Source organism: Prionailurus viverrinus, chromosome B3 (assembly GCF_022837055.1).
Source record: "Prionailurus viverrinus isolate Anna chromosome B3, UM_Priviv_1.0, whole genome shotgun sequence".
NCBI classification, from domain to species: domain Eukaryota; kingdom Metazoa; phylum Chordata; class Mammalia; order Carnivora; family Felidae; genus Prionailurus; species Prionailurus viverrinus.
In genome coordinates this window covers 10,339,549-10,365,091 of record NC_062566.1, presented here as the reverse complement: position 1 = coordinate 10,365,091, position 25,543 = coordinate 10,339,549, and the positions used below count along the sequence as shown (strand labels likewise).

The 25,543-nt window shown below is 50.4% G+C and overlaps 1 protein-coding gene and 1 long non-coding RNA gene across 12 annotated transcripts in view; one reads left to right on the top strand and one right to left on the bottom strand.

Moving 5' to 3' along the window:
• Positions 1 to 3,391: 3,391 nt before the first annotated feature.
• NR2F2 (nuclear receptor subfamily 2 group F member 2) lies at positions 3,392 to 17,872 on the bottom strand. Of its 3 annotated transcripts, none has more exons than XM_047864591.1 (3): positions 17,445 to 17,872; positions 9,080 to 9,607; positions 3,392 to 6,293 (listed from the first exon to the last, which is right to left on the bottom strand). In XM_047864591.1, exons 1-3 carry the CDS (start codon positions 17,485 to 17,487, stop codon positions 6,019 to 6,021), a joined length of 846 nt encoding a protein of 281 aa, XP_047720547.1. In that variant the 5' UTR covers positions 17,488 to 17,872; the 3' UTR covers positions 3,392 to 6,018. The 3 variants fall into 3 exon arrangements, with proteins under 3 accessions (XP_047720547.1, XP_047720546.1, XP_047720548.1); XM_047864590.1 differs by lacking the exon at positions 17,445 to 17,872 and adding an exon at positions 11,195 to 12,487; XM_047864592.1 differs by lacking the exon at positions 17,445 to 17,872 and adding an exon at positions 9,853 to 10,351.
• LOC125169015 (uncharacterized) overlaps positions 16,405 to 25,543 on the top strand; it is a 112,202-nt gene continuing 103,063 nt past the window's right edge. For 8 of the 9 annotated variants that reach the window (XR_007153400.1, XR_007153398.1, XR_007153403.1 and 5 more), the window contains exon 1: positions 16,405 to 16,833. This is a non-coding gene — a long non-coding RNA (uncharacterized LOC125169015). The remainder of the gene's footprint in view (positions 16,834 to 25,543) is intronic. The other variant, XR_007153401.1, reaches the window with a different exon arrangement.

Sequence of the window (25,543 nt, the reverse complement as noted above, 5' to 3'; positions counted from 1 at the left end):
TGACACTGTGCTGGGCCAAAGCTCATTAGTTCGTTGTCCAGGGCTAATAAAGGAACAGAAGCGCAAATTATAGAGTTCAGCTCCAACACACGCTCTGTCACCCGAGATCAGCGTACCGCGAGCCTGATTCCAATGGCTCCGAACTTGCGGCGCAGTTTTGCACCCCCCCCACCCCCTCCTCGCGAGCAGGAGGTTGGTGGAAAAATATAGTTCCAAAGGGGGTAATGATCAAGCTTTTCCTCTCGGAAGCCTGCGCCACCTCATTTCCCATCAGTAATCCCAATAAAATTAACGTCGTGGCTGCAATTGAAAAGAGGTGGGCCCGCGACACTCCTGAAATAACACACTCTCCCCCAGCAAAAGGTAAAAGGCAAAACGGCCCTTTGTTCAGCTAATTAACGAAGGCCCAACTCCGAAAGCAGATGTGTTTGCTTAGCTAATCACAAGCATGTTTCTTTCAAGGAACGTCATTTCGAGGGGGCCGCTCCAGGGGATGGGAAAGGGGGACACGGCACACACAACCCCCCCCTCAGGCCCTCTCTGCCTCAGGGGTCTCTCACCCCAGACTAGGATCCAGAGGCTGAAACCAGGAAGCCCATCTCTCACACCTTCTCCCCCCTTGGCCCTACCCCAGAGGCCAATAGGCACCTCCGAGCTCCACAGAATGCCAGGCCTGCAAGACGCGAGGGGGAAAAAAATAATAAAAGTTTTAATGACACAGATGCCATATTAAATGAGGCAGTTTTACAATTCACTTTGAATAGGACGCTAACTTATTACAAGTGTGTTATCAGAAGGACGATAAGATTTATAACTCCAAGAGTCAGCTTTTCGCCTTAATGACAATGGATGTGAAGGGGAGGAAATCTGTTCTCTATTAGAGAAGATGAGAGTCCCTTCCCTGTTTTCGGGCACTTACAGATGGGTCCAGGAGGGCAGATACGAAGCCCCTTTGTGTCTCCTTATGAAAAACTGTCTCATTCCCATTTGGCTATGAAAACGGGGCTCTCTGCTGGGTGAGCACCTCGCTCAGCTTTTGAGCTTGAGCTGAGAGAGGGCAAAACAGGGAGAGAGAGAAGAAGGGACAGGAGGCAGACACGGGGATGGGGACAGAGGTGAGGGGGTGGGGGCGGTCCTCAGCCCTCCGGTTTGTGCAGCAAAACTATTTCCCCGTCTTTCTTTGCCATACAAAAGATGGCTTTCCCCTAAACCAACACAGTAAGCAAACTTTAAAAAACTGGGGTCCTATTACAAACCAACGCCCAGCACTAACTGCTTTAAAATTACTGCATAATTAGATTTAGTTGAATTTCACCATTAATTAGGCAGCCGCACTGCAGGGAGCCTTTGAAATCTGAGAAAATGGGAAAAATCATCTGAAGCACGTTTTTAAAACCCAACTTCAATAAATCTTGACGAGGCCCGGAATTCACAGAGTACCTCGCTTCCCTCCCAGGCGGCTGAGGGTAGGGGTCTCCAGGCCCGGGCAGGGGCTGGCATTGGACGTAAGGGGCGATTCCCCCATCCGCTGAGAGCTCGGCCCGGGCCAATCCACTGTCTCTCCAGAGGCCCTCTGAAGATCCTCTCTGGGAGGCCAAATCTGTCCCACGGCCGGCCTCGCCCGCTCAAACCTATTAAAGAAAGGGGATCTTCAGCTGCAGGCGCGCTCCTGCCAGGGGCGCCGTCCACGCAGGCTCACACATTTCTTGGGCCTGCGACCACCCGCCCGGAACCCGCCCTCCGCCGCTGCGCGCCCCCAAGTCAGCCCTCCGCCCGGAAAGCCACCTTTGCTGTAACTTTGACAGGCAAGCAGCAAGTTCTGCCCACGCCTGGCGGGGTTCGCAGCCCAGCCTCCACCCCCAGCTGGACCCGGCCCGCACAAACCCCGGCGCAGCCCCTGCATTAATGAGCGCGAGCGCTGACCAGGTCTGTAAATACTGGCCTCTCCCCTCCCCCTATACCATTCAGACATTTAAGATGCTTTGAGGATAAGAGACTTTTGCTTTTTCTAATTTGGCTCTTGTTGGGAGGGGAGACATGAAATAAACTCTAATTACAAGGGGGGAGGGGAGCGAAGGGAGAAGGGGACACTGCGTTACCAATCTTTCCCCTACGAATTCTGCTGCTCTAATTACAGAACAATCGAGGGCCGCACTCACTCGCCAGCAAGAGTTTAAAAGAGGGTTTTCTGCCTGCAGATGCAATGGTCTTTGGTCGCCCCCCCCACCTCTTTTTTTTTTTTCTTTTTTTTTCTTTTTTGGTAACCAATGTGTTTTCTATTACCCGGCCCTGCCGTGCCTGGCAGCCCGGCGCTCGCGGTGCAATGGGAGACGCCATGTTGGCTCAGCTCATAGGACCAAGTCAAAAGCGAGCTTCGAGGCAGAGTTTCACACGCTCGAGCTCCCCCTGACCGCCCCCCGCCCCCCGCCCCCCGCCCCCGCCCCCCGCCTGCCGCCGCTTCGTGCACATCCAGGGAGTGCAGCTCCGCGCGCCCGGCACCCCGGACTTTCCCGGGGCGCTGGCGGAATTCCGCCGCACGTAAGTGGGGGGCGGGGGCTGGGGGGGGGGCAGGCACTTTTCCGCAGCTGCTGCCAACTCCAGGCCCCCGTCCCTGCACGCCGGCCGGATGCGAACCCAGGCCCGGACATCGCCCGCTAACTTTGAGCCCCAGCCCCTCGCGGCCCAGAGAGAGAACTAACGCTGCAAGGCCGAGGCAGGGCGACCGCGAGCCGAGCGAACGGGCTACGATCCTCCCCCCCCCCCCTCCCGCCTCCCACCACCACCCCCAGCTCAGTCTTTCCCCCAGGTTTGTTTGAAAGTGGCGAGAAGCAGCGATCGCCCCTCTCTCTCTCTCTCCTCGGACTATTGTTGCATTTCGCGTCTAACTGGGTTCTCTCACACCCCCGAGCGCCAAGAGGAGGAGGGGGAGCGGGTTGGGAAAAGAAATAAAGCGAGCTCAGATCAGATGGAGGAGAAAAAAAAAAAAAAAAAAGAAACCAGCAAGGAAAAAGAGACACTTAAAGGGAAAGAGTCGCCATGTTTAGCAGCTTTTTTAAAGATCTCGTCAATTTCACACAGAACGCACTCTCTGGGTCCCAGCCCTCGTCTTTTGTCCAGTTCAGTTGCAGCAAAGATCTTTTGTTCTAACTCAGCGTGAAAAGAAAAACTTTCTTTAAATGCAATAAACTTAAACCAAACTCAAGACTCTAAACAGATCCTCCTCCGGCCACTCTAAACATATACAAGGGGTTTTGTTTTAACCCGTTTGAAAAATTTTGGGTCCTGTTTTTCTGCCTCGCAGACCCCCAAGCTCCTTGCTGAAACTTAGAGTGAGAGAGAGATTTCCAATGACTAGAACACATGCTTAAAGCATAATAAAACAGGGACTGGCTTTTGCTTTGAAAATCATAAATTATAATTTAATGCCAATAATAATTTACAACAAATGGCTGTTTACAATAAACTAACACAAAACAAACAAGGAAAAGGGCCTGTGTTTTACTTATTAGAGAAACTTCACACACTCACATGGATAGCACTTGCAAGAGGAGAAAATAAACAGCAACCGACAAACCTGGAACTAAAAAGGTCAGCGATATTCTGCCCTAAGTACGTACTTGTATTTCTGGATGTATATATCTACAGAAAGAAGCTGAGGGTCAGCTGGAGAACTCTGCTCAAATGCACACATCAGACAGATTTTTCTGGTCTACATGTATTGACTGGAACTGAGTATCAAAGTTTAATACACTTTACAAAATGATCCCCTTTCTTCCACCTGCCCTACCCACCCGCTTTTAAAATTGAACCACAACATGGGGAAGCATGGTGGGGGGTGGTGCTGGAAAGCCTCAATAAGAACAAAATTGCAAGCTCCCACACACTGAGCTTCCTCCAAACCAGGAAAAGAGAAAGAGGAAAAAATAAAAAACCTCCAAAACAAAATAGTTACTACTTCCAAATCAGCACACCCTGTAAAGTTTCCTTCCTTCTTTCTTTCTCTTCTTTTTCTTAATTTGGCTTCTAAGGACAAAGGATCCCAAGAGCAGTACAGATTGTATCTACACAATCCGAAATGTCAAAATGTCGATGTGTTTTTATGTACATAACTCCAGTGGAAAAGACTCCCTTGACCTGTGGTCATGCTCTCACAGAATGAACGTAAAGGGGGGGAGGGGAAAGACAGGCCAGCGGCAAGTTATCATATATACACTAACAACAGACCCTTCAGCACTATAAGCTATACCACTGAATTTGAAATCCTCTCAACAACCAAGCTAGATGAGAACCACAGAGTATTTTTAAAAAATCACACCTACTTAAGGAAAAACTCACTGCAAACAACTGCCCTCTATTTACAATGCTGTGATTAGCTTGCTAGAACTGTCTTTTGCTGAACTGTCAGAAATGTACAAAACAGTATTTTTTTCTGATCATAAAATAGATACTGATCTCAAGATTTCTAATACTTTCCACAATACCTTCCCTAAGCAGGCACTTAAGTGTGACAAATATAAGGGCCTTTTTTTTTTTTTTCCTGGAAAATCCATTTTTAATTAAAAGGAGGATTAGGTGAATGGGGGTGGTTTACTATATCAGTATGGCACTTCCTAAACCATAGATAAACCATTAACTTCAGCTTCTCCCCCCCCCACACACACCCAAATTAAACAGGCAAATAAATACACTAGTCCACCTTTGAACAAACTGAGGGGAGTAAACACATGAAAGCCCCCAGCCCGGCTCAGCGAGAGCTCACAGGGGCTCTTCTCGATGGAAAGACAGTGAGTGGGGACAGCCAAACAGATTTCAGATATCAAATAATATTTTAATTTCTGAATACTTTCAATTTTCCTTGGAATATAACACACAAAGACTCGACCAAACAGTTCAGTTATTATAACTTTTACAGTATACAGAAATGTTGCACTTAAAAAAAAAAAAAACCTTCAGTTTTTTTTTAAAACACAAACTGTAAACTCTAAGATACTGAATCAATCACGTTACCTATAAGTGCCAACAGTGTTATTTTGTCATGCTGATTTCAATGGTATTTTTTAAAAAGGGAAAATATCAACAATTATAATACAAAGGGTTTGCAAATATACAAACAGATATAGGATTTTCATAACAATTCAAGAACTAAGCGGGACCCAATTCAAATTACAAAAGTTCACTTTTTATTCAAAACCTCAGCACGTGTCTTGGACACATTCCTTGGCTGCCAATAAATTCCACAGTTCATTCTCTTTCTTAAAATATTTTTAAAAAGCTAGGTTTGTCATGGTGTCTTTTTTTGGGGGGGGCAGGGTAGGGGAAGTTAAGTGTTGTGTGTGGTTCCTCCAGTTCTCAAATTAAAGAGTGCTCAACTTCACCTAAAATTTTTGGTCACCACTTGTAAGTGCGTTTCCATCACCTTTGAGTTGCCTTTTAAAGTTTTATGTCTTCCTATGGTATTTTCATGGACTCAGTTTTAATTCTTGCAGAACATATATTTTAAGGATACACAGTTTTTAAGAAGCCAAGATTATATCAAAACTTATTATAGAACCACAGAATAAACTGGTTTGGAACCAGAAAAGTACAAAAAAGAACAGCTAGAGGTACATAGACACAGGACAATTAATAATTTGGAAAAAAAAAAAAAGACTTACTTTCTCCATTCTGCTAATTTTCTCCCAATCTCCTTAAATGCACTTTTAGCAATATTTTTCAAAAATTTACCAAAAAAAGAAAAAGACTAATTTCCTTTTTATACAAAAATGATAAGTAGCAAGTTGTTCTGACCGACACAGGAGTTTTTTTTTTTTAATGCATTCTGTAAAAGTTCATTTGACAGTCTTTTTTTTTTTTTTTTTTGAAATTCACAGTCCATTAAATTCTTCCCCTCTCTTCGTTTAGCAAACTTGTAACATCCTTTTATATCCTTTCTTAACAGAAGGAATTTAAGCAAACAAACCAGTCTTTTGCCTTTTCTTTCTCTCTGTTTCACTCCCCCTTCTTATTTTGATTTCTTATTTATTGAATTGCCATATACGGCCAGTTAAAACTGCTGCCGGACAGTAACATATCCCGGATGAGGGTTTCGATGGGGGTTTTACCTACCAAACGGACGAAAAACAATTGCTCTATGACTGAGGAGGAGACCGTGCGGAGGGAAGGGAGGCGAAGCAAAAGCTTTCCGAATCGCGTTGGTTGGTTGGGGTACTGGCTCCTAACGTACTCTTCCAAAGCACACTGGGACTTTTCCTGCAAGCTTTCCACATGGGCTACATCAGAGAGACCACAGGCATCTGGAAGAAAGTTTAAAAAAAAAAAAAAAAAGAAGGAGAAGGAGAAGGAGAAGAAGAAGAAGGATTCAGTCATCAGATTAAGAGGTTTGAAATGGGTCACATGAGGTGTGTGTGCAGTGCTTTGTCAAACTGCCCCAACCGGAGTTGGAGCAAATGCCAGTATACTGAAAACTTGGATGGGAGGGGGGGGGTGTTGGAGAGCACGAGATGGTCCTGGGGGTATTTGCTTTAAAGTAAAACACAGCTCAGTGCACCGCAGGCTTTCACGCCACCAGAACTCAGGCTTGGTCCCTGGGAGGCCCAAGCAAAGTGCACTGGGTGAATCTGGCTCAAGTCAGTTGACGGACAGACAAACAGATGAAACCAAAACTGCCAGTGCTCCTCCCCCTCCTCCTCTGTAAATAAGAGTTTGGCTTATAATTATATATTGGGGGGGGGGTGGTGGTGGGAGAGGAGGGCCACAACCTGGCCCAGCCTCTAGTAATGGCGTCCACGACCCAGCCTCAGATTCTCCCCAAAGAGGGCGACTCATTTTTCTCCGGTCTTTGAAACTGATTTAAGTGGCCCTTTAAAACTGATCTTGTCAGTTTAGCCCTATTGAAGGGCAGCCATGCAAACTGTGATCTCTCTGTTCATTTGAGCTGTTTCTTTTCCCCCCTTTTCTCCTCTCTCCCTTTTTCTCCTACCCTCCTTTATTTATTTATTTATTTATTTTAAAACCCAGTTCCCTCCAAGAAGAAACCCCTCCCTGTTATCTTCAGGAAAACACTTTTCTCTTTGGGATATGTGAAAATACAATAAATGCCTTTGAAATGAGAGGCTTCTCAGTGAGGGCGGCGCAGGTTGTGACCTGACCTTTTTGGGCGCCCCAGACGAGACTTGGGGCTAACACATGCATACTGTGAATCCTTAAAACAGATATTTCAAAACAGCCGCCACTACCTCCAGCCCCCAGAACCAGAAGACACATGTAATTTCCTCATGTGTGTATCCAGGGACTCTGCATGTAAAGAATGCATAGGTGTCTGTGGTCAGGAATTAAAAGATCTGTCTGCATTGGACTCCCTCCCTTTGCATGGGTACACTGTGTGTCTCCCTACGAATCAGATAAGAGGGACCTTTATCTCTTTGTGAGGCGATCTGCATTCTCCACACAGGCCTCTGCATTTTGCAAATAGTAATAAATTAAACTCTTACGACAGTATCAGGCATTTCTTTCCTTGAAGAGACCAAGGGTAAGGCTAAGAGCTAACAATGATATGGAGAAATTAACAACACCCCCCCGTCGTCTGGGATCGTTGGCTGGGTGGAGGGTTGTGGGCTGGGGGTGAAGGGGGCTATGGGGTTAGGGGAATATCCTGCCTGTACATTTGCATCAGGCAAATGTTCTAGTTATGACAGTTCCCCTGAGAAAAATACTCCAGATCCAAGCCTCTCTATACAGCTCTTCCTTGCCCAGACACTGCCCTTTAATTGATTACCTAAGGACTTTCAAAGGCAGAATTTGGGGTGGCTGTGGGGGGAGGTTATGTGTTAAAAAAAAAAAAACAGCAGCGTATAACAGACAGTGGGTTAAGGACTCAGAACCTACAATCGATTGAGCTAATGACTTGGGTCCCCAGATTTCCTTCAAACAATAAGGAAGAGACTGTGAATCTTTTTGTCTGCCACGAGAACTACCCAGCTCTCCGAGTGTCCTGGTTACAAGCTGTAAAAAACTGCAGTTCCTAGGTTCCAAGCCCCACAAACGTCCAAATGTTTGTAATTCTTAATTGGGAACCTCTTTCCCCCCCTCTCAGCCATGACAAAGGGATCAGCTGACAACTTAGAAAGAGAATGGAGAGGGGGTGATTTCCACCCACCTGGGATGTGCTGAACTCAGCCTGGAGGCAGCCAAAAGGCTCAGGTGTGGCCCAAAGTGGAAAGCCAGACACCTTCAGAAATCATTTGGCCTCAAGAGTTAATTAATATTAGATCTATTACTCACACAGGTTAAACTACATACAAACTAATTAGATTTCATAACGCAGTCAATGATGGTTTTATATCTCTGGCAACATTCATACCCAGCCCAAGTTGGCATACATTTTGGGTTGTCTGAAAATTGTCTGAAGTGTTTGCCTGGGCAGAGCAAGCTAGAGGCCAGAGTCTTCAACCCCTTGCAGACATCCTGGACAGTTATGATGCCCCCTTTCTTCCTCTTGCCCCCTTCCTGACAGCCTTCCTCCTCTCCTGGCAGTCTGCATTGTTTTAATAAGAATATGATTTTGAAAACTGCTGCCCTCAGGTTGGGTTTGCCTGGAGCTCCAGCTCCCACTGAGTTAGCAGGCAAACTTTTCCCCTGCAGGGGCAAACTTTTCCCCTGCAGAGATGATGCCAGGACAGCTGCAGGGCCCAGAGGCATCTCCTGGAGACTCAGTCAGGGTGACAGAGAGAGCGCCCTGGGGCAGAGGAGGCTGCACAGGACCAGCCAGCCCAGGAGGCCTGGGCCAAGGGAAGGCACAGGAAACACGCATGCCAGTCTGGCAGGCTTGAGAGGCTTCCCCATGGCCCATTTTGAGAGCATGTGCCCTAAGGGACCTTCCCGAAGCCCCAGCCTTCCTCTCTTGTCCCCAGGACAGGCCTGGCGAGGCCCAGCAGCTCTACAAAGTCCCCACTCCAGGTTGCCCTCAATAGTTTGGCCTTTCCAGGGGGAGGCTGGGCTCACTCTGGGGACTCCCAAGTTCTCTGGGCCCTAACTCTGAGCTAGGAGTCCTTGGGCATGAGAGGGCAGGGCTCCTTCCTACCTGAGGTGAACAGGACTATGGCCTTGAGACAGCTGTACTCGGCGGAGTCGACGTGCAGCGCTTTGAGCTTCTCCACTTGCTCTTGGAAGATCCGTATGTGGTCCATAAAGGCGACCACTCGGTCGGCGGACATGGGTGAGGCGTGTAGGCCAGCGGCGGCCAGGAGCGGGGCGACGTGGAGAGGCATGGAGCACTGTGCCGCGTTCAGCACGAACAGCTCGCTCCAGGTGAGGCGAAGCAGGGCCACCTGGTCGGTGATCTGCAGGTCAGGGAAGAAGGGGATGTTCCGGGCCCACTCGACGGCGCTGAAGAGCATCCGCGCGGCCAGTTCGCAAATGTTCTCGATGCCCATGATGTTGTTGGGCTGCATGCACTGGCTGCCGAAGCGCGACGTGGGGTAGGGCTCGGCGCGCAGCAGCAGAGAAATATATCCGGACAGGTACGAGTGGCAGTTGAGAGGGTCCCCGTTGGTCAGCGCAAACTGCCCGTGGGTTGGCTGGGTGGGCGGCATCCTGCCCCTCTGCACCGCTGCGGGGAGGAAAGGAGACACCCCGCCGTTAATGACCAGCCTCGTCGGTCGCCCAGCTCCCCCGGCAGGGTCTGCCCCAGCCCGACCCCCGCCTGACCCAGAGCCCGCACCGCGCCCGAACAGGCAGGCCTGCCCCTCTCGCCAGCGCGCCAGGGCCACAGACCTGGAAGTCGCCGGGAGCCCGGCAGCACTCCACTCAAGCCACCACCCAGGCAAGCTCTGGCGGCCAGAGCGGCACACTTGCCTCCGAGGCCCGCTCGGGGCTGGGCCGCCGAGGACCCAGAATTGGCCGCTTTGCCTCGGGGTCCCCGGCACTGTGGGCGGGATGGAGCATTCTGGGGGCATCTTTCTTCTTTACTGCTAAACAGCTGATATTTCTTATTGATTGGAGGAGAGGGAGCGGGAGGGGCGAGTCTGGGGGGGAGGGTGAGACGCTTTTGCAAAAGACACAAGGGTTCACCCCAGACGGCCTGCGGCCACCGTGCCACGACTCTCCCCCCAACCCGGCAGCCCCAGCCCCAGCCCGGCGGGGAGCCCCCCGGTGAGAGAAGAGCAGAGAGCCGAGGTCTGGCGGCAGCCTGATCAGTGTGCTCGAAGAAAGAGAGACGGAGGGAGAGGGCGGAGAGAGAGGCCGGCCGAGGCGAGAGGAAGCCGGGGAGAGGCGGGGAGCAGGCGGCCGGCGCCGGCGCAGCCCGGGTAGGGCCCGAGACGGCCGGGGAAACCTGGCGAGGCTCGGGCTCGGGCTGTTATCTGACGCCGGACCGGGAGAGTCGCTCTCGCAGAAACACAAAGAAAGCCCGGCGTTCGCTCGCCCAAGCCCGGAGCCCGCGCCCGGCGCCGAGCGCGCCATTGGCCGAGCACAGCTCGCGGCGCTCGGCGAATTTCATATCACAAAGACCCAACTCGCGCAGAGCGAAAGCAGCCGCCGAGGGCCCCTCGCCCACCCGTCCCTACTCCTATCGCGCTCTCCTCCTTTCAAAAGTGAAAGGAAAAAAGAAAACAGAGGTATTTTTTTTTTTTCTTAGCAGAATGTTAATCCACGGAGGGTCACATGAGCGCTGCCCGGGCGGCAGCGTTAATACGGCGAAGTGCATAAAATTGCCATTTGTAATTTGAACCTCCTGTACAAAAGTACAATCTCAGGTTGGTTTTTTTTTTTTTTTTGAGAGGGTGGGGGCTGGGGAAAGGGGTGGGGAGGAGGGACATATGTTGAACATGCAGGAAAAACAAGGGGGAGAGAGGGAGAAATCGAGAGGAAAGACGGAGAAGTAAACCAGGCTTTTAAAACAACAGACAACACCCCATCCCTCGCAGAAAGGCGAACTCGAATGAACTCGCAATCAATGCAAAGAAAATGAAACAGCCCGAAGAGAAAGTAGAGGAGGAAATCAGTCGGCCAAAGCATGCGGATTTGGGGGGTCTGGGTTCCAGTGCAGAACTTGCTTCTAGTATAAAACCCCTTTCAGCTGCAATACGAAGAGAAGAGCTTGGGGCTTCTGCGTCCTTACCCAGAGCAGGCTAGCCAAACGCACCCAGGGCCCCGGGACCCCAGGCGAGGGTGGGGGGGAGAAATGAGAGGCCGATACCTTCCCGTCTCATGCCCACTTTGAGGCACTTTTTGAGGCGGCAGTACTGGCACTGGTTGCGGTGGTGCTGGTCGATGGGACAGTTCCGGTTGGCGCGGCACGTGTAGCTCAGGTTCCTCCGCACGCTGCGCTTGAAGAAGCTCTTGCAGCCCTCGCACGTGAACTGGCCGTAGTGCTTGCCGCTCGACTTGTCCCCGCACACCACGCACTCGATGTGCTGCTGCTGCTGCTGCTTGTCGCCGCCGGGGCCGCCAGGGCCGCCCTGGCCACCGGCCGCCGTCTGGGCCGGCGTGCTGGCCGGGCCCCCTTGGCCCGGCGTCTGTGGCGTGTGCGGGGCGCCGGGCGGCGGGCCGGGCACAGGCGGCGCCTGCGAGGCCTGGCTGCCCTGCGAGCCGGGCACCTCGTCCTGGGGGTCGCGCCACGTGCTGACTACCATTGCCATATCTATGGGGGCCGCGTCCGGACTTCCTGCTCCCCTGGCTGCGGGCGGCGGCGGCTCCCGGGTCTCGGGCTCCGGCGCGCCGCCTTTTGTGTGTGCGAGGGTGCGAGAGGGCGCGGGAGGGCGCCCCGGGTGGCTCGGGGGCTGGTTGGTTGAGGTTGGTTAGTTTTTCCTTTTTTGTTTCTGCTTTTGCAAAGTTTTGTCGATTGCTTGTCTGGCCCGGTGTGTTTGTTTTGTTTGTTTCCCTCGGCTCAGCTTTGTTGGTTTCGGGGGGCTTTCGGCCCGGAGGGGAGGGGAAGGGGCCAGGGGAGAGAGAGTGGGAGCAGAACGTGGAGAGAGAGGGAGGGGAGGGAGAGCTGCAAGTCGATTGTCTGGCTTCAAGACAGAAGTAGGAGGCAAAAAAAAAAAAAAAAAAAATCTCTCCAAAGATCTCGCTCGCTCTCACTCCCTCCCTCTCTCGTTCACTCTCTCGCTCTCAGAGCTGGTGTGCCGAGGAGTTGGAGTAGGAGGAGGAAGAGGAGGAGGAAGAGGAGGAGGAGGAGGAGGAGGAGAGGCGACTGTCCGGGGGCCAAGTCCAGGGCAGCCCACAGTCAGCCATTCAGGAAAGCCATCGAAATCAGGAGGACTAGGAGAGCGGAGGCGCCGGTCGCGGGCGCGCCCAGAGAGCCGGGCAGGCCGGGGCGGAGGCCGGCGGCCCGCGGAGTGGCCGGAGCGCTGCCCGGGTCCGGGGGAATCAGCATGAAAGTGGTCCGCGTCGGGCGCTGCGCGGCGTCGTCCTGGCGCTGGGCCGCCGCCGCCGCCTGCCACGGGCGCCCGGCGCGCGCCTCGCTCGCTCTGGCCGCCGCCGCCCGCTTTCGCCGGATGGAGGCCGCTCGCCGCTCCCTGCGGGCCGCCCGGGCCGCCGCCGCCGCCGGAGCCGCCGCCGCCGCCGCCGAAGCCGCCGGGTCGGGCCCGGAGCCGCCGCGTCTAGCGCCGCCGCCGCCGCTGAAGCCGCTGCTGCCGCTGCTGCCGCCGCCGGAGCCGCTGCTGCTGCTGCTGCCGCCGCCGCCTCACACACATAGGGAAAGAGTCAACTCGCCGGCGGCGGGGGAGAAATGATAAAAGAGAGAGAGGAGGGCAGATCACCACCTAGAAGCACATCCTTCGTGCGCAGAGGGGGGAGAAAAAGACGGAGAGAAAGAATGAAAGAAGGGAAAAAAAGGCAGCACGGCACCCGGAGAAAGGAGGCAACTCGGGGAGAGGAGGAGGAGGAGAAGAAAACACACACGCGCGCACGCACACACACACCGCGGAGAGAAAAGAACAGAGAATCAAAGTGATCAAATATGCTAAAAAGGGGGGCGCGGGAGGGAATGCGATTTATAGGCGCCGGGGCTGGCAGAAGTGGCTTCTCCGCGATCAGCTCACTGAGCTCTCTATATAGTGAACTTTGACACGACTGCTGCAACTTAGCGCACGTTGCCATGGTGACGGCGCGCCTTATAAGGCAGCAGCCGGGGTTGGCCTGGCCAGGCGCGCGCGCGCCGCCCCCTCGTCGTCATTGGCCGGAGCGCGGCGGCCCCGCCATGGCGGCCGCGGGCTCAGCCCGGTCCTAGCGCGAGCGGCGTCGCGGCCGCGGCGCGGGGCGCGCGGGGGGCCAAGGGGGGCGGGGAGGGGGCGGCCGCGCCGCCACCACCGCCGGGCGGGGGATGGGCCCGGGCCGGCCCCGGGCACGCGGCCCCCGAGCTCTCCGCACCCCGCACCGGAGGTTTCCGCCCCAACGGGGAGAGGAGCGCGGCGCGCACACACAACGCCTCTTAAAGGCTCCGCGAGAGGCTTTGGATGGAATCGAGGACTTCGCCTCCCGCAACTTGGCGATGCCACGAAATCCGTCGCTCGCGCACCACCCGGGACTCCCGGCGCATCTTTGTGCCCACAGTGCCAGAGAAAGAGAAAAGTTCCCCGGTTTCTTTGCAGAGGGGTAGTGGGTGGGGTCAGGATAGGTGCCGAGAACCGAGCTTGGAGGCATTTTGCAAACGAAACATTTGGTCAGATCCGGGTGACGGTAGACCCTTCTCTTAAGCAACTCTGATCACTTGCTTGGTTTTGTGGCTTGATAGACATATGTTTTTTTTTTTTTTTCCTTTTTAGAGGGAAAAAAGAAAGAAGCCATTTGGTATCTGTCTTTTCCTTGCAGGGTTAACATTTCACAGGTATGTGGCCTGACATTTTAATTGCTCAAATGAAACATCTCGGATGCTGAGAAGCACAAGTAGACTTCATCTCATTGTCATGACGCAATTAAAATCAATTTTCCCCAACTTCATCCTCTCTCATTAGTTATAGCTAACTCACAAGCCAACGTCCTGCCACACTACCCAGTCGTGGAGAGAGGTGAATAGACCGTTCTGTCCGCTGATGGACGAGCCGAGGCAGCCTCCCAGCCTCCTAGCCTCCCCTGTGCATACCCTCTGTACACACATGTAAGCGCACATGTATCAGATGCATATTTGTCAATGTACACAGACAAAGACTTCAGCGCCTATGCTTCTAGGTCATGGAACAGTTGAGGACGAACTTCATTGTTCCTCAGGTTCCTTTTAGGCATCCATTGAGTCATTAAAACACGACCAGCGATCCTGCTCCAGATTGGAAATAATACCAAGCACAACTCACAGGAACCACACACAAGCCACAGGCCACCTCAAGAGATTCACTGCAATAAGAACAACTTAATAGCCTATGCCAGTCTGCTTCAATGTGCTAAAATCATCAACATGGATGTGTCTCTGAACTCCAGGGCGTTTGGCTTTAAACATCACACATCTAGAATTGGCCCCACGGAACACACTGTATTTCAGGGCAGGCACCTTTCGGTTTGATCATGAGAAGTTCATTATGATTGTTCAACGTTTAGAAAACAAAATTTTGACAGCATCGCACACGTTTTGCCCCAAGAAAAACTGTAAACTTGGAAGCCAACCAGGTTTATGAACAGTTGAAATATTTTACATCAACCACACCGAGTTTCAGGAAACATGAACACATATGAAGAGTAAAGTAATGACCCCCAGGAAAGCATCCTTGATAGTGCAAAAAATGGACGAGATGAAAGGTGTAAAAAAAACCAACCATAGACCACACATACGATTGACCTGTGCTGGTGTGTGCTCTTTGCATTCAATAAATACCCTTTACCCACAGGCAGAATACAAGGTACGTACTAAGTGAAGATATAGGCAGACAGGGGCTAGTTTTTAGGAGAGGAGAAACCCTCTTTACACTTCCTTGCTGAAACCTTCTTAGTCCTCACCCTTTCTCCGCTGAAATCACGTATTTCACTAAAGCTGCAGGTGCTGGGATTATTTGAAAGTTGTAAAAAAAAAAAAAACAACAACTACAGTGGACACTGAACTATCATGAACCTGGTGTGCAATGAGATTGCCACAGAGAAGGCAGGCTGAGAATTTCAGGTTGATTAGAGACACAATATCACTTTCTCTTAAAGAGGACAGAAGGATGGAAAAGAAATCATTTCAAAGGTTTTTTTTTTCCCCCCTTTCAACTCCTATGATTCAAGGGATTGCCTAATGCTACAAATGTCAGTAGATTAGGGGCAATCTCAGCAGAGATGTGGTGGGGCTGGGATGAGACAGGAAATCTAATGGACATACCCATCTCAATTTAATAGAAGAGAATAATTGATTGTAGGGAAATCTTAATCTTGCCTCTTGAGTGCAGACACTTCCATAGCAAGATCACCTTTTACAGACATGCAGTGGGAAATTTCTGAAAAGCAACAGCTTCCACAGGGCACTTAGAGATTTTTGGTGTTTGAAGTATGCTCTGATGGACTCAGATTTAAAATGAAGAATTTCCCAATCTCCTACAAAACTGGAGCCTGCCACAGCACACGACCACAGGCTTCCCATGAAGTCAGACGTGTTTCACTCTGTATTTTAGATTCATTCAGTTATGGGGATGCTATTAGAAATTCAAAACAATAAATAAATGACCATATCAATTGTAGTTAATTTTTACTGCATATAAGAAGAGAAAGGACTGCAGACTGAGAAAAAAAAAAGGAGGGGAGAATATTTTCAAATGCCTTCTTCAGAGATGCTCATTTCCCTTGAATAAAACAGCTCTAAGACTAAAAGAGAAATATCAATATGTCGTTACTGTTCAAAAAAAAAAATCCAGCCCAGTCTTTTATTGCAGATGTAAATTTATTTTAATGAGGGGAATGGCAAGCTTTAATTTGGCTGGAGAAAGTTGGAAAAACATTTGTTTTACTCTGGTGGAAAAAAAAAAAAGTAAAGCAAACCCACCCAGGAATATGATTTTCTTGCAGCAAGTGGCCTGACGGCTGTCATTCTCCCCAAATGAAATCACAATATGAATACAGACCCCAGCAAATGCCGAGTTTAACTCTGAACTCAGTAGAAACCAGTTCTGTCCACCAGGATTCATTGAATTCCTCCTTTCCCTCAATCTAGTTCGTGTGTGTTTTTTCTCTTCCACCACACTGGAGCTCCATGAATAGGGAAAGGGGTTTCCATTGTGTCCCTCTGAACTTCCAAGTCAATGCAATTTTTAACCACTGGCTTGTGGTACTTTGAAAATCACCAGGGGCTGTCAGAGTTGGGTCCTCTGAAAAATTTACAGTGCTAAATCAGAGCATATGCTGGGAGGGAAAAAATTGCTTAACATTGGAGCAAGTACAGTATCTGTCTGCCCCCTAGTGTAAGAGTCCTCGCTGCCTAAAATTCAACTTTAAAAGAAAAGGAGCTCTTAAAGGGAAACGACTTGGAGCTCACGTAGGCATACGAGAATGAAACTTCTGTACATTTTAATCTGAATAATTCTTCAGGATTTAAAATTAATTGGCTGTAGCTTGGTTGGACCGGACTCGGATCTCGCCACCGCTGCGTTTCCCGAGTCACTGGCGGGGAGAGGTGATCTTCTTTTTTTTTTTTTTTTTTTTTTTTTCCTCCCTGAACTGGGTTTATGTGCGTCCCCCTCACCCCCTCCTCTCTTTTTCTTTCTCTGTCTCTGTCGTCTCTCTCGCTGGCTTTTTAAAAATGAGGAACCGTTCCTTGAATGTTCTGGACAGAGCACAGAATTGCTTCTTAAGTCAGCCCGACGCGGTTGCAATAGACAGCCAAAAGGTAAACGTTTGCCTGAAATCCGCACGCCAGTTCCGCCACCCCGCCCGATGGTGAGTACCCTTCTCGTTGCGATTCTCCTCCTAGCTTTAACCGAGCGCTTGCCTCCCCGAGCCGCGGCCGAGGGCGCCGGGCAGGACTTTCCTCCCTCCCTGCCTGGCTGGCTGTCAGTTGCACAAGGTTGCAAAATGAAGCGCAGAGGCAAATCGAACAGTAAATGCTGATACTTAGAGCGAGCCTCGCAGCTCCTTTGCTAGAAAACCGAGTCGTCTGTTGCTTGGAAAAACACGCTTATAGGACTGGCTTTTTTAGTTTGCTCTCTGGAAGGAAAGGAGTTTGAGGAGACAGGACGAGGAGATGGGGAGGCACGGCAGTCTTTACGCTTCGGTTTAATCATATTTTGGCAGCTTTGCAATTGTATTTTCCCCCCCTCTTCCCCCCTCCACCACCTCCCCTATCACACACATGTAATAAAATATGGCAATGCATTGAATTGACTGTCCCCCCCCTCCCCAAACCCCTGAAACCACAGTCCTAGGCATTTCAGACACGTTAGCAAACCGATTTTTTGAAAAGCCCCAAGTCACCCCCAGCCCCACACAGCACAAGGAGAAAAGTGAGAAAGGAGAGAGAGAGAGAGAAAAAATACTGTAAGTAAACATACCAAAACCATATTTGCCTTGTTCAAGGTCCCAAACCGCTTGCATCTTCCTTCTAAACTGGAATAACTCTCCTTTAGTTTGGCGGGTGAAATAAACGCTTTGTTGGCCCCCTGAAAAGATGTGTCTTTGATAATTAAAGAGAATCTCCTCCTCGGTGTTTATCTAAGCGATTGTGCAAACTGATAAAAAGTAGGCACTAGCCTGCAGGGAAAAAGAGGAAAGGTGAAGGGAGAGACCTTCCACCTCAAGGAAGTGCTTCCCCATGTATTAGGCGTTCTCAGCCTTGGAAAGCCCTGCACACTAACTTTAGAGAGACGAGGTTTCAGGGAGCTTTGTACATAGCTGCTGAGGAATGCGAGCCTCGCCTTTAAGAAAAAAAACCCCAAACCGTAGGTAGGAGATGTCTGGAGTGATCCTTGTCTCTCATCTCATTCCTTAGAAGGAAGAGTGCGTTGTTACACCTTGTTTGGGGCTGGAAAGACGAGACTTTAAAAACACCCGTCCAATTGAAAAAAATCTCCCAACTTAATGAGTTTAGTCGGAGGCTGGAGCAAACGGCTCAGCCTCGGCGGAAAACCGCCAGCAACTATAGGCGATATTGCAAAGCAAGACGACCCGAGGCACAGCCAAATTCCACTGTTTGGGGTCGAGAGGGATGGAGGCTAATCCTAAAGCAAGTTGGAAAAAAACAGAGGTGGGAGAGGAGGGGGAAAAAGCAGCCTCCTAGCAGACTGGCAGACAGGCTCCCCTCACCCTGGATCAAAGATAGAACTTGAAGCAGGAGGGCAACATTTTTCCTAGGAATCCGTTGGAATCCTCATTTTCTACTTTTAACTCATGTCCCCCCAAGTGATTTTTCCCACTCCCCTGCAGAGCCGTGCCCCCCTTTTCCAGTCCCCATTCTAGAACTTTCCTGAGGAGGAAACCTATTTCTTTTGGGGGGGGGGAGGGGTTCCCAATTTCAAGCCTTCAAATAATGAATGCTTAATTAACCCCCTCCCTCCACCCACCCTCCCAAATGGAAAAAGGAAGCAGGAATACAGTAACTAGAGAAAATTGAGGAAAAACTATGCTGCCTCTTGCAGTTTAATACAGTTTTAACTAATGGATTTTTTTGTTTTGTTTTGTTTTAAGAGAAGAATAATGGGGAAACACGGATCTTTTATTTTAGGAAACTGTTATGGTAAGATGTATGTCAGACTTGACAAATGGAACTAACGCTCTTCGGCTGCTTCTTGTCCTTGTCTTAAACAGGAATTAAGTTAAACACAGTGCTGAATGTTAATTACATGTTTACTGGCTAATGAAAATTACAAATGGTTTTGCCACCTCAAACAATGATGAAAACTCTGAAGACACTGTAATTATATACTTTGAGGGAAATAACTCAGAATATTGATCATAAGAAGTGTAAATCTTTTTTTAACTATTCATTAATACCATAAATATGGGCTACAGAAGTTTTTCCTTGTGGTTTGTCTCATCAGTTATATCGAGTGGATGGATGGTGAGGTTTCTCTGGGGAGGTGGTGAACTCATTCTCTTGTAGAAGGAGGCCACTTGTGTAACTCAGGGGGTGCCCCCTCCCTTCCGCCCCCGCCCCCTTTAACCCCGGCAGAAGGTGGGGGGGGATAGTTGAACGGGAGGAGATGGGGGTGGGGGGGCTGGGCTCAGGGCAGGTGAAGGTGATCACTGCCCAGCCTCTCCTCTCCCCTGCCCTCTTCTCTTCATTTCTCCCTCCTCCCTTCCCTGCCAGGTCTGATCGATGACCGCCTTCCCCAGCCTGGGCGCCTGTCGGGTAACCTGGCATTCTGGTTCCTAATGGAGGACAACTCACCGCAACCCAGCCACGCTGCCCTGGCATCTTAAGTTCCTTCTTTCAGAGGTGGCTAGGGCAGTTCATGGCAAGAGAAGGGGGGGAAAAAAAAAAAAGTTGAGTGTGGAAGGGGTTATTGGGCAAGGTGGCTCAGGCGGCGGAACCAGAACCGGTTTGGGAGTAGAGAATTGTTTTTTGTTTTGTTTTGTTTTAACTTTGGCCTGAGTTGTAACTCTGCACTCTGGAGCGTGACAGCCACTCCGATCTTGGGGGTCAAAGGTGAGGGCTGCACTAACCCTAAAAGGCTTGTCTGGCCTGGCCAGAAGGCCGAGCTCGGGGAGAGGTGGGGGGTGGGTGGTGTGGCCAGCCATACTGCCTGACGCTTCCGAGGGGGTGTCTGTGAAACCCACACGTGGGGGGCACAGAACTGAGGGCCGGTTTTAAGTGCAATATTAAGGATTTTTTAAAAAGTGCCCTAGGCTTGTGGGACTGGAGTCCTCTTTTTCCCTGAGAATTCCCAAGGCGCTGGTCTTTGTCTTAGAAGGAATGGAGTTTCTGAATGGTGTGAAAGGGACAGAGAGGGTCGCTTCAAATCGATTTTACTTGTCCTTTCTGTCTTTTCGGATCAACGCCCTTCAATGGGCACAGAGGTGCTCTTTCAACCAAAAACTTGTGCTACATTTTCTGCCTGTATTGGTGCTAAATACAATAAGCACTGGGCAGATTTTTTTTTCTTTGCTCTCCAAAGCAAGAAAGCACCCTAATTAAATTGTTTTATATGGACAGTCAAGACGGACCAATTAAGTATGCATTAGTATAAAGATATAGTCTGTAGATAAGGCAGTTTAGAAAATCATGCTTAGGACAAAGGAGAGGGCGCTAGCGTTGGGGAGGGGTGCGCGAACCCAGCAAGGTCGCCTTTGCCTTCCTCGCTGGGCCCGAGGGAACTGCAGAGGCCCGGGCCTCAGGTGAGAGGAGAGCAGGCCCGCTAACAGGTGGTCAGGCCCGAGCCCCCGACCCCGGCCGAAGAGAGGTGGAACCCAGGGTGTTAGTAGCCCTCCCGTCTCCTTACTCGGACGGACAATGTAGTCGGCTGAGGTGGCGGGTCCCGCAGGAGTGGCGGGGGGGGGGGGGGTGGCGAGAGAGTGCCGTGCCCCGTGCCAGGTCGGGCCCATCGCCCGGTGTCCGGGTCCAGGGCGCGGCCTTGCAATGAGAGCGTGCGCCCAGGGGAGGCTGGGAGGGCCAAGGGGCCGCGGACACTGCCACTGCGGCGGCCGCAGCCCTGCGGCAGTCAAGATCAGGGTAGGAGGCCCCCTTCCCGGCACATCCAAGCTCAGCGCTTTTTCGCTTCTAAGGAAACGGGAGCTCCTCTGCGGGGAAAGTAAAGTTCCCACTCGACGCCATCCGGCCCGAAGGGCGTCGAGGACCAGGCGCAGGAATGGGGGAATGACCGAGGGTCGGAGAAAAGGTAGCGAGGAGACTGGCTCCTTGGGCGAATGGAGCTCTGGGCCTCTCCACCCTCTCGCCAGCCTCTGAGGTGTGGGCGGGCAGAGTGCACCTCACCACGAAGGCGACGACCCCCAGAGCAGGGGCCTGAGCCTCCCCGCGTCGCGGCGCAGGGTTGTGATAGGTGGTCCCCGGGCCGCGGGGGCGCGAGCGCAGCGCGCTGCCGCGGGTAGGGTGGCGCGGGGCGCACAGGGCGCCCTTGGTCGGGCGCGGCGCGGGGTGGGCAGGAGCAGAGGCGAGAATTAGAGCCTGGGGAGGTGGCTGAATGTCAAAAGTAAAAAGGTTGAAAAGCCAATTTTCCAGGCGCGCTTTCGCCCCCTTTTGCTGGTTGCCGAGGCCGTAAATCAGCGGCCGGCGGCGAGGGCGGGAGCAGCCCCCTCGGCGGGCTTGGCGCGGCCCCGCCCGGACCGTGTGCACCTCCCGGTGGTCCCCGAATCGATCCGAAGACTAGCTGAGGATGTCACCGCACTAAATATTTACTGATCACACACAAGTAGCCGGGGCTCGAACGATTTTCCTCTGTGAGAAGAGCGCAGAGAGAAGGGTAAATCATTTTATTAGTGTGGATAAAGCCCAGAGCACACTCCGGGCTGGAGTGTTTTAAGATGTGTCTTCAACGGGATGAAAAGAGTTAGGGAAATCGATATGGAGTGATTAGAAGCCCCCGGGGTGACGAAAGGGGCCCAGGCTTTCAGGGATTTGGCGAGGCTGAGAAGGGGGAGCAACCCTCGAGGGGGGCGGCCGGACCACCGCCAGGGAGCTCCCGGGCGCAGGCCTCCGTCCCTCCCTACTCGACGGGAGACGCAGGGGCGCGGCAATCCGCAGGGAGTCGGCCGAGGCCCGGCTCCTGCGGGCCGCCGCCGGGGGAGGGTTGCGCGGCCGCCACGGGGCCAAGGGCTTGGGAGCCACGGGCTCCACGCTGCGAGTGACAGTGGTCAGGTGGCCGCCGCAGTGGATCGCAGGCCCGGCGCGGGGACGCTGGCAGGTCCCCTCACAGCGCATCTCTCCAGGCGACCTCCTGGAGTAAAGGTGTGACCCAAAAGGGCTGCATTTTTCCGCCCCAGCCGCGACCCGCAGCATCCTGGAACTTTCTCCTAGATACATCTCTGTCCCTCTCCTCCTTTGATGTTCCTAAAGAGGACGCGGCGGCCCAGCCCCGCTAGCTGCCCGTCCCTCCCACCCACCCAGTGTCTAGGGCGGCCGCCGGGTGGCGGAACCCGCTGCGGACCACAGGGCTAGTGGATTCCAGGTTCGGGGCTCCTGGGCAGGTGGGAGGAAGTCTGAGGCCGACGAGGCAGTCGGGGGCTGGGTGACAGACACTAGCGAAGCCCCCAAGACGTCTCGGTTCCCTCCAGGGCGGGGAATTAGCTTTGGGGGCTTCAAGCCACGCTCCAGCGGTGGAAATCGGTCTGTGGCCCCAGGGCTGCGTGCAGGAGCCTCAAGTGGCAGAGGGGTAAAGGCTCGCAGGGCTCGCTGAAGTTAGCCAGGCTTTGGGGGGGAGTTTGCTGGGAGGGTGAGGAAACCTTCTCCCCAAACTCAAGCAGCAAAGTCCTGGCGTGAAAATGGCTTTTCACTTCTAGAAGCGGGCGCCTCGCTGGTGACTGCGAACAAACCTCGAGGCTCGACACAGCTGCAAATAATCAAGAAGACACTAATTTTGGGGGGGGAAGGAGGGGCGGAAGGTGAGGCAAGGGGAGAATCTGATTCGTTTCTTCTTCCTTTTCCAACACCTGGCCTTTTCTTAAAAATCTGCTCTTGCCGAAAAGCGAATAGATTTATTTATTTATTTACTTACTTATTTATTTATCTATTTATCTATCTATGCATCCATCCATCCATCCATCCATCCCTCCTTCTTCCCCCCAAATTGCTCGATTTTCTTGGCAGCTTGAGGAATTCAGTTCAGGTCGCCCTGCCTGGCCCCTCAGTGCAACAGGAAATAGAACTTCAGATCCAATTAACCGTTTTCCAGAAGGGGTAGTTATTATTATTATTTTTCAATATGAATCCTAATGGATTGGCGCAGTGTGTTCAGGTGTGAGGCGATTGGTGCCTGGAATCCCTGGCTCGGTGAGACTCTAATTCTTGCGATGTTAGCTCCAGAGTATTCATGACCTGGACACTGTCAGGACCCCGGTCTCCATTAACCCTTCCTGGTCTTGGCCAGAGCGGAGGTTAACTACACTCATGTACCAAAGGGGCTGTAGCGAAGAAGGGAGAGAGAAAGGAGGAGGAAGCGGAGGAGAAAGAAAGGAAAGAAGGAAGGCAGGGACGAAGAAAAGAGGGAGGGGGCGAGGGAGGGAAAATTCGCTCTATTTGCTGCCCTTCACTGGTCTCCCCCACCCCCGTCCTTCCTAGGAAAGCAGGTTTCCATTCAGAGGGACAACAGTCTCATCCATCAAGGAAGCTCACTCCATGAAGGTGGACTTTAGGGAATAAGAAAGCATAATGTAGTGAAATATTTTCTTCCATTTAACTGACCACCCAGTTCCCTTAAAAAAAAAAAATTCTGACATGTGTACAACAGTAGAGTATTACACTACATATTTTACCTTCTTTCATTTCAGTAAAAGCTAATTTAGAATCTTGCCAGTAGCCAAATTACAGCCACAAGATCTGGATGAGATTAGGAAAATATTCATTCTGCTGGCTTCAGACCTGGTGGCATTTTAATGGGCAGTTATGCAACAGTTATGTGCGTGAAGGTGTATGCACGTGGGTGTGTATATATTCTTAGGGTGTTAGAAGTTCCATGATGGATTAAAGGTTCATATACTCAAGCATTAGATAGAGGCTGTCACTCATGTGTACATGCTGGGGGTCTGGCAGAAAGCAGTGCAAAAAAGAGTTCTGAATAAGCTCCTTGGAATCACTATTGTTGAAATACAAGCTGAAGCAAGTTAGTAATGGTAAAGCTATTGTGCCTTGCAGAATCATAGAAAGGCACTTCAAAGTAAAAATGTCAGTTTTCAGGGTGGCAGCTTTGGCAGGCCAGTTAAACAAAAGGTGAGCGTCTTTTGCCTAATGTAGGTGTTTAAACATTCCACCCTATTTTACTCCTCGGTGAATTGAAGAATTCAAAGAGGAGAGGTGCTAGATACAGATGCTAGCATAAGGGGCTTGTTGCCTGTGTAACCAAGTCTCATGTGGGCTATACACGCTTTTAATATTATCGTGTAAGGCAATTCCTGATGAGAAAGTTCTAAAGACATCTAAAGCCATGTGGACTCCAGTTCTCAGGAGTGGACAGAGTGAGGGAAGATCATCTAATTCCATGTATTTTCCCCCCCTTCTCACAAGAGCCTGGTTATGAAATTTTCAAAATGACAGTTCATTTTTGGTATGTCACAAAAAGCATGAATCAAATGACATCAAGTGCCAGTCATTTAAATGTGAAGGGGTTAGTAAGGCACATATCCAGAGAAATTATTGTTGCTGCTTAGTGGGATCCCTGTACTTGAATCAAATGCAAACAGAACAACAAAGGGGGGGGGGTTATCTGATTTAATTTCCTTTAGCCACAAACTCAAGGTGAATTTTGGAAGGAGAAAAATAATGGAAGGAGCAGTTTTTATTCTGTTGGTTTTGAGAAGGCAAAAAGCAAAGTTTCAACATAAAGCATAGACTTAAACAAGTGCATGAGCAGAGACACATTGCCAGGGGAGAAAAGCACTATGTGTGAATTTCGAACACATAATTAATTAATTACCAATTGCCTTTCTCCTCTTAAAAGGCTGATTTCCTGAAATGTTGAAGGTACACATGAAAAATGCAGGACCTCTGTCCAAAATGAAGAGGAAGATGTTTCACATAATATTCAGCTTCTTGACCACAGGACGTTTCATCCTGAGAGTTTACAAAGTGTAGTATTTAAATAGAACGCACACTGGCCCTTTTATTTTGAATATGGGATAGAGAAAGCTCCTTTTCCCATCTGTCCATTACAATTTATAATAAATTAATCAACCTTATCTAAGAGATTACGAAGCGCTTGACTGAGGTAAATTGATTTAGATGATATCACTTAAAACAGTTTAAAGCAAAAGTGAAAACATAAGAGGAAGGGAATATTGGCCTCCGTGAAAAATGTCACATTGGGTATTTCCTGACAGGACCACATCACATCATATGTCAGAGGCAAGTTAACAAATTAGGCAACCCTACTTCTTGGCAGAATGTATGTTAATAGCTCATTTCCTGACTCCAAAAGTTATGCAGATTTTCATTTTGCATATACTTTGCTGCCATATTACCCATACAGTTAGAAGGAAGCTAATATTGAAAAATGTAAGGGGGCTTGGGGGGTGAAGGGGTGGGGCCAAAAAGTAATTTTTTTCAGTCTCCAAGACTTCACGCTTATTTCCTCATTGATTCTTTTCATAGGATATTGCTTAATTTAATGGCTTTTAAAATCATATACTATTTTGCTGGAGTCTACATTGTTTATAAATATAAAACAAAATCAAACGCAGATCTTTTTCAGAAAGTGCAATTGACTGTTCAGTTATTGAAGAACTGCTATTTAAATTTCCTAGCTTCTACTTAAAACAAACACGCTTACACACATCTAAACCTATTCTTCTTTGCTAACAACTCTTAAAATTGTTACGGGCATGACTGTGGATGAATGTTTTATGGAGCCTTTAACTCTCTTTCTCTTTACCCTGGAAATGCATTTAATGTGTCTTTTGTGCTTTAAAAAGCATTACTCAATATGCAAGAATTATTCACCCTCTTTTAAAAACCAGGGAGCAAAAAAACCTGAGTCTAGGAAAGAGG

Coding starts and splice junctions, on each gene's coding strand:
- NR2F2 (XM_047864590.1), bottom strand. CDS start 11,636: ATGGCAATGGTAGTCAGCACGTGGCGCGACCCCCAGGACGAGGTGCCC. Junction 9,608..11,194: donor AGTGGGCATGAGACGGGAAG/GTATCGGCCTCT, acceptor TCCTCCCCGCAG/CGGTGCAGAGGGGCAGGATG. Junction 6,294..9,079: donor CATAGTCCTGTTCACCTCAG/GTAGGAAGGAGC, acceptor ACTTTCTTCCAG/ATGCCTGTGGTCTCTCTGAT.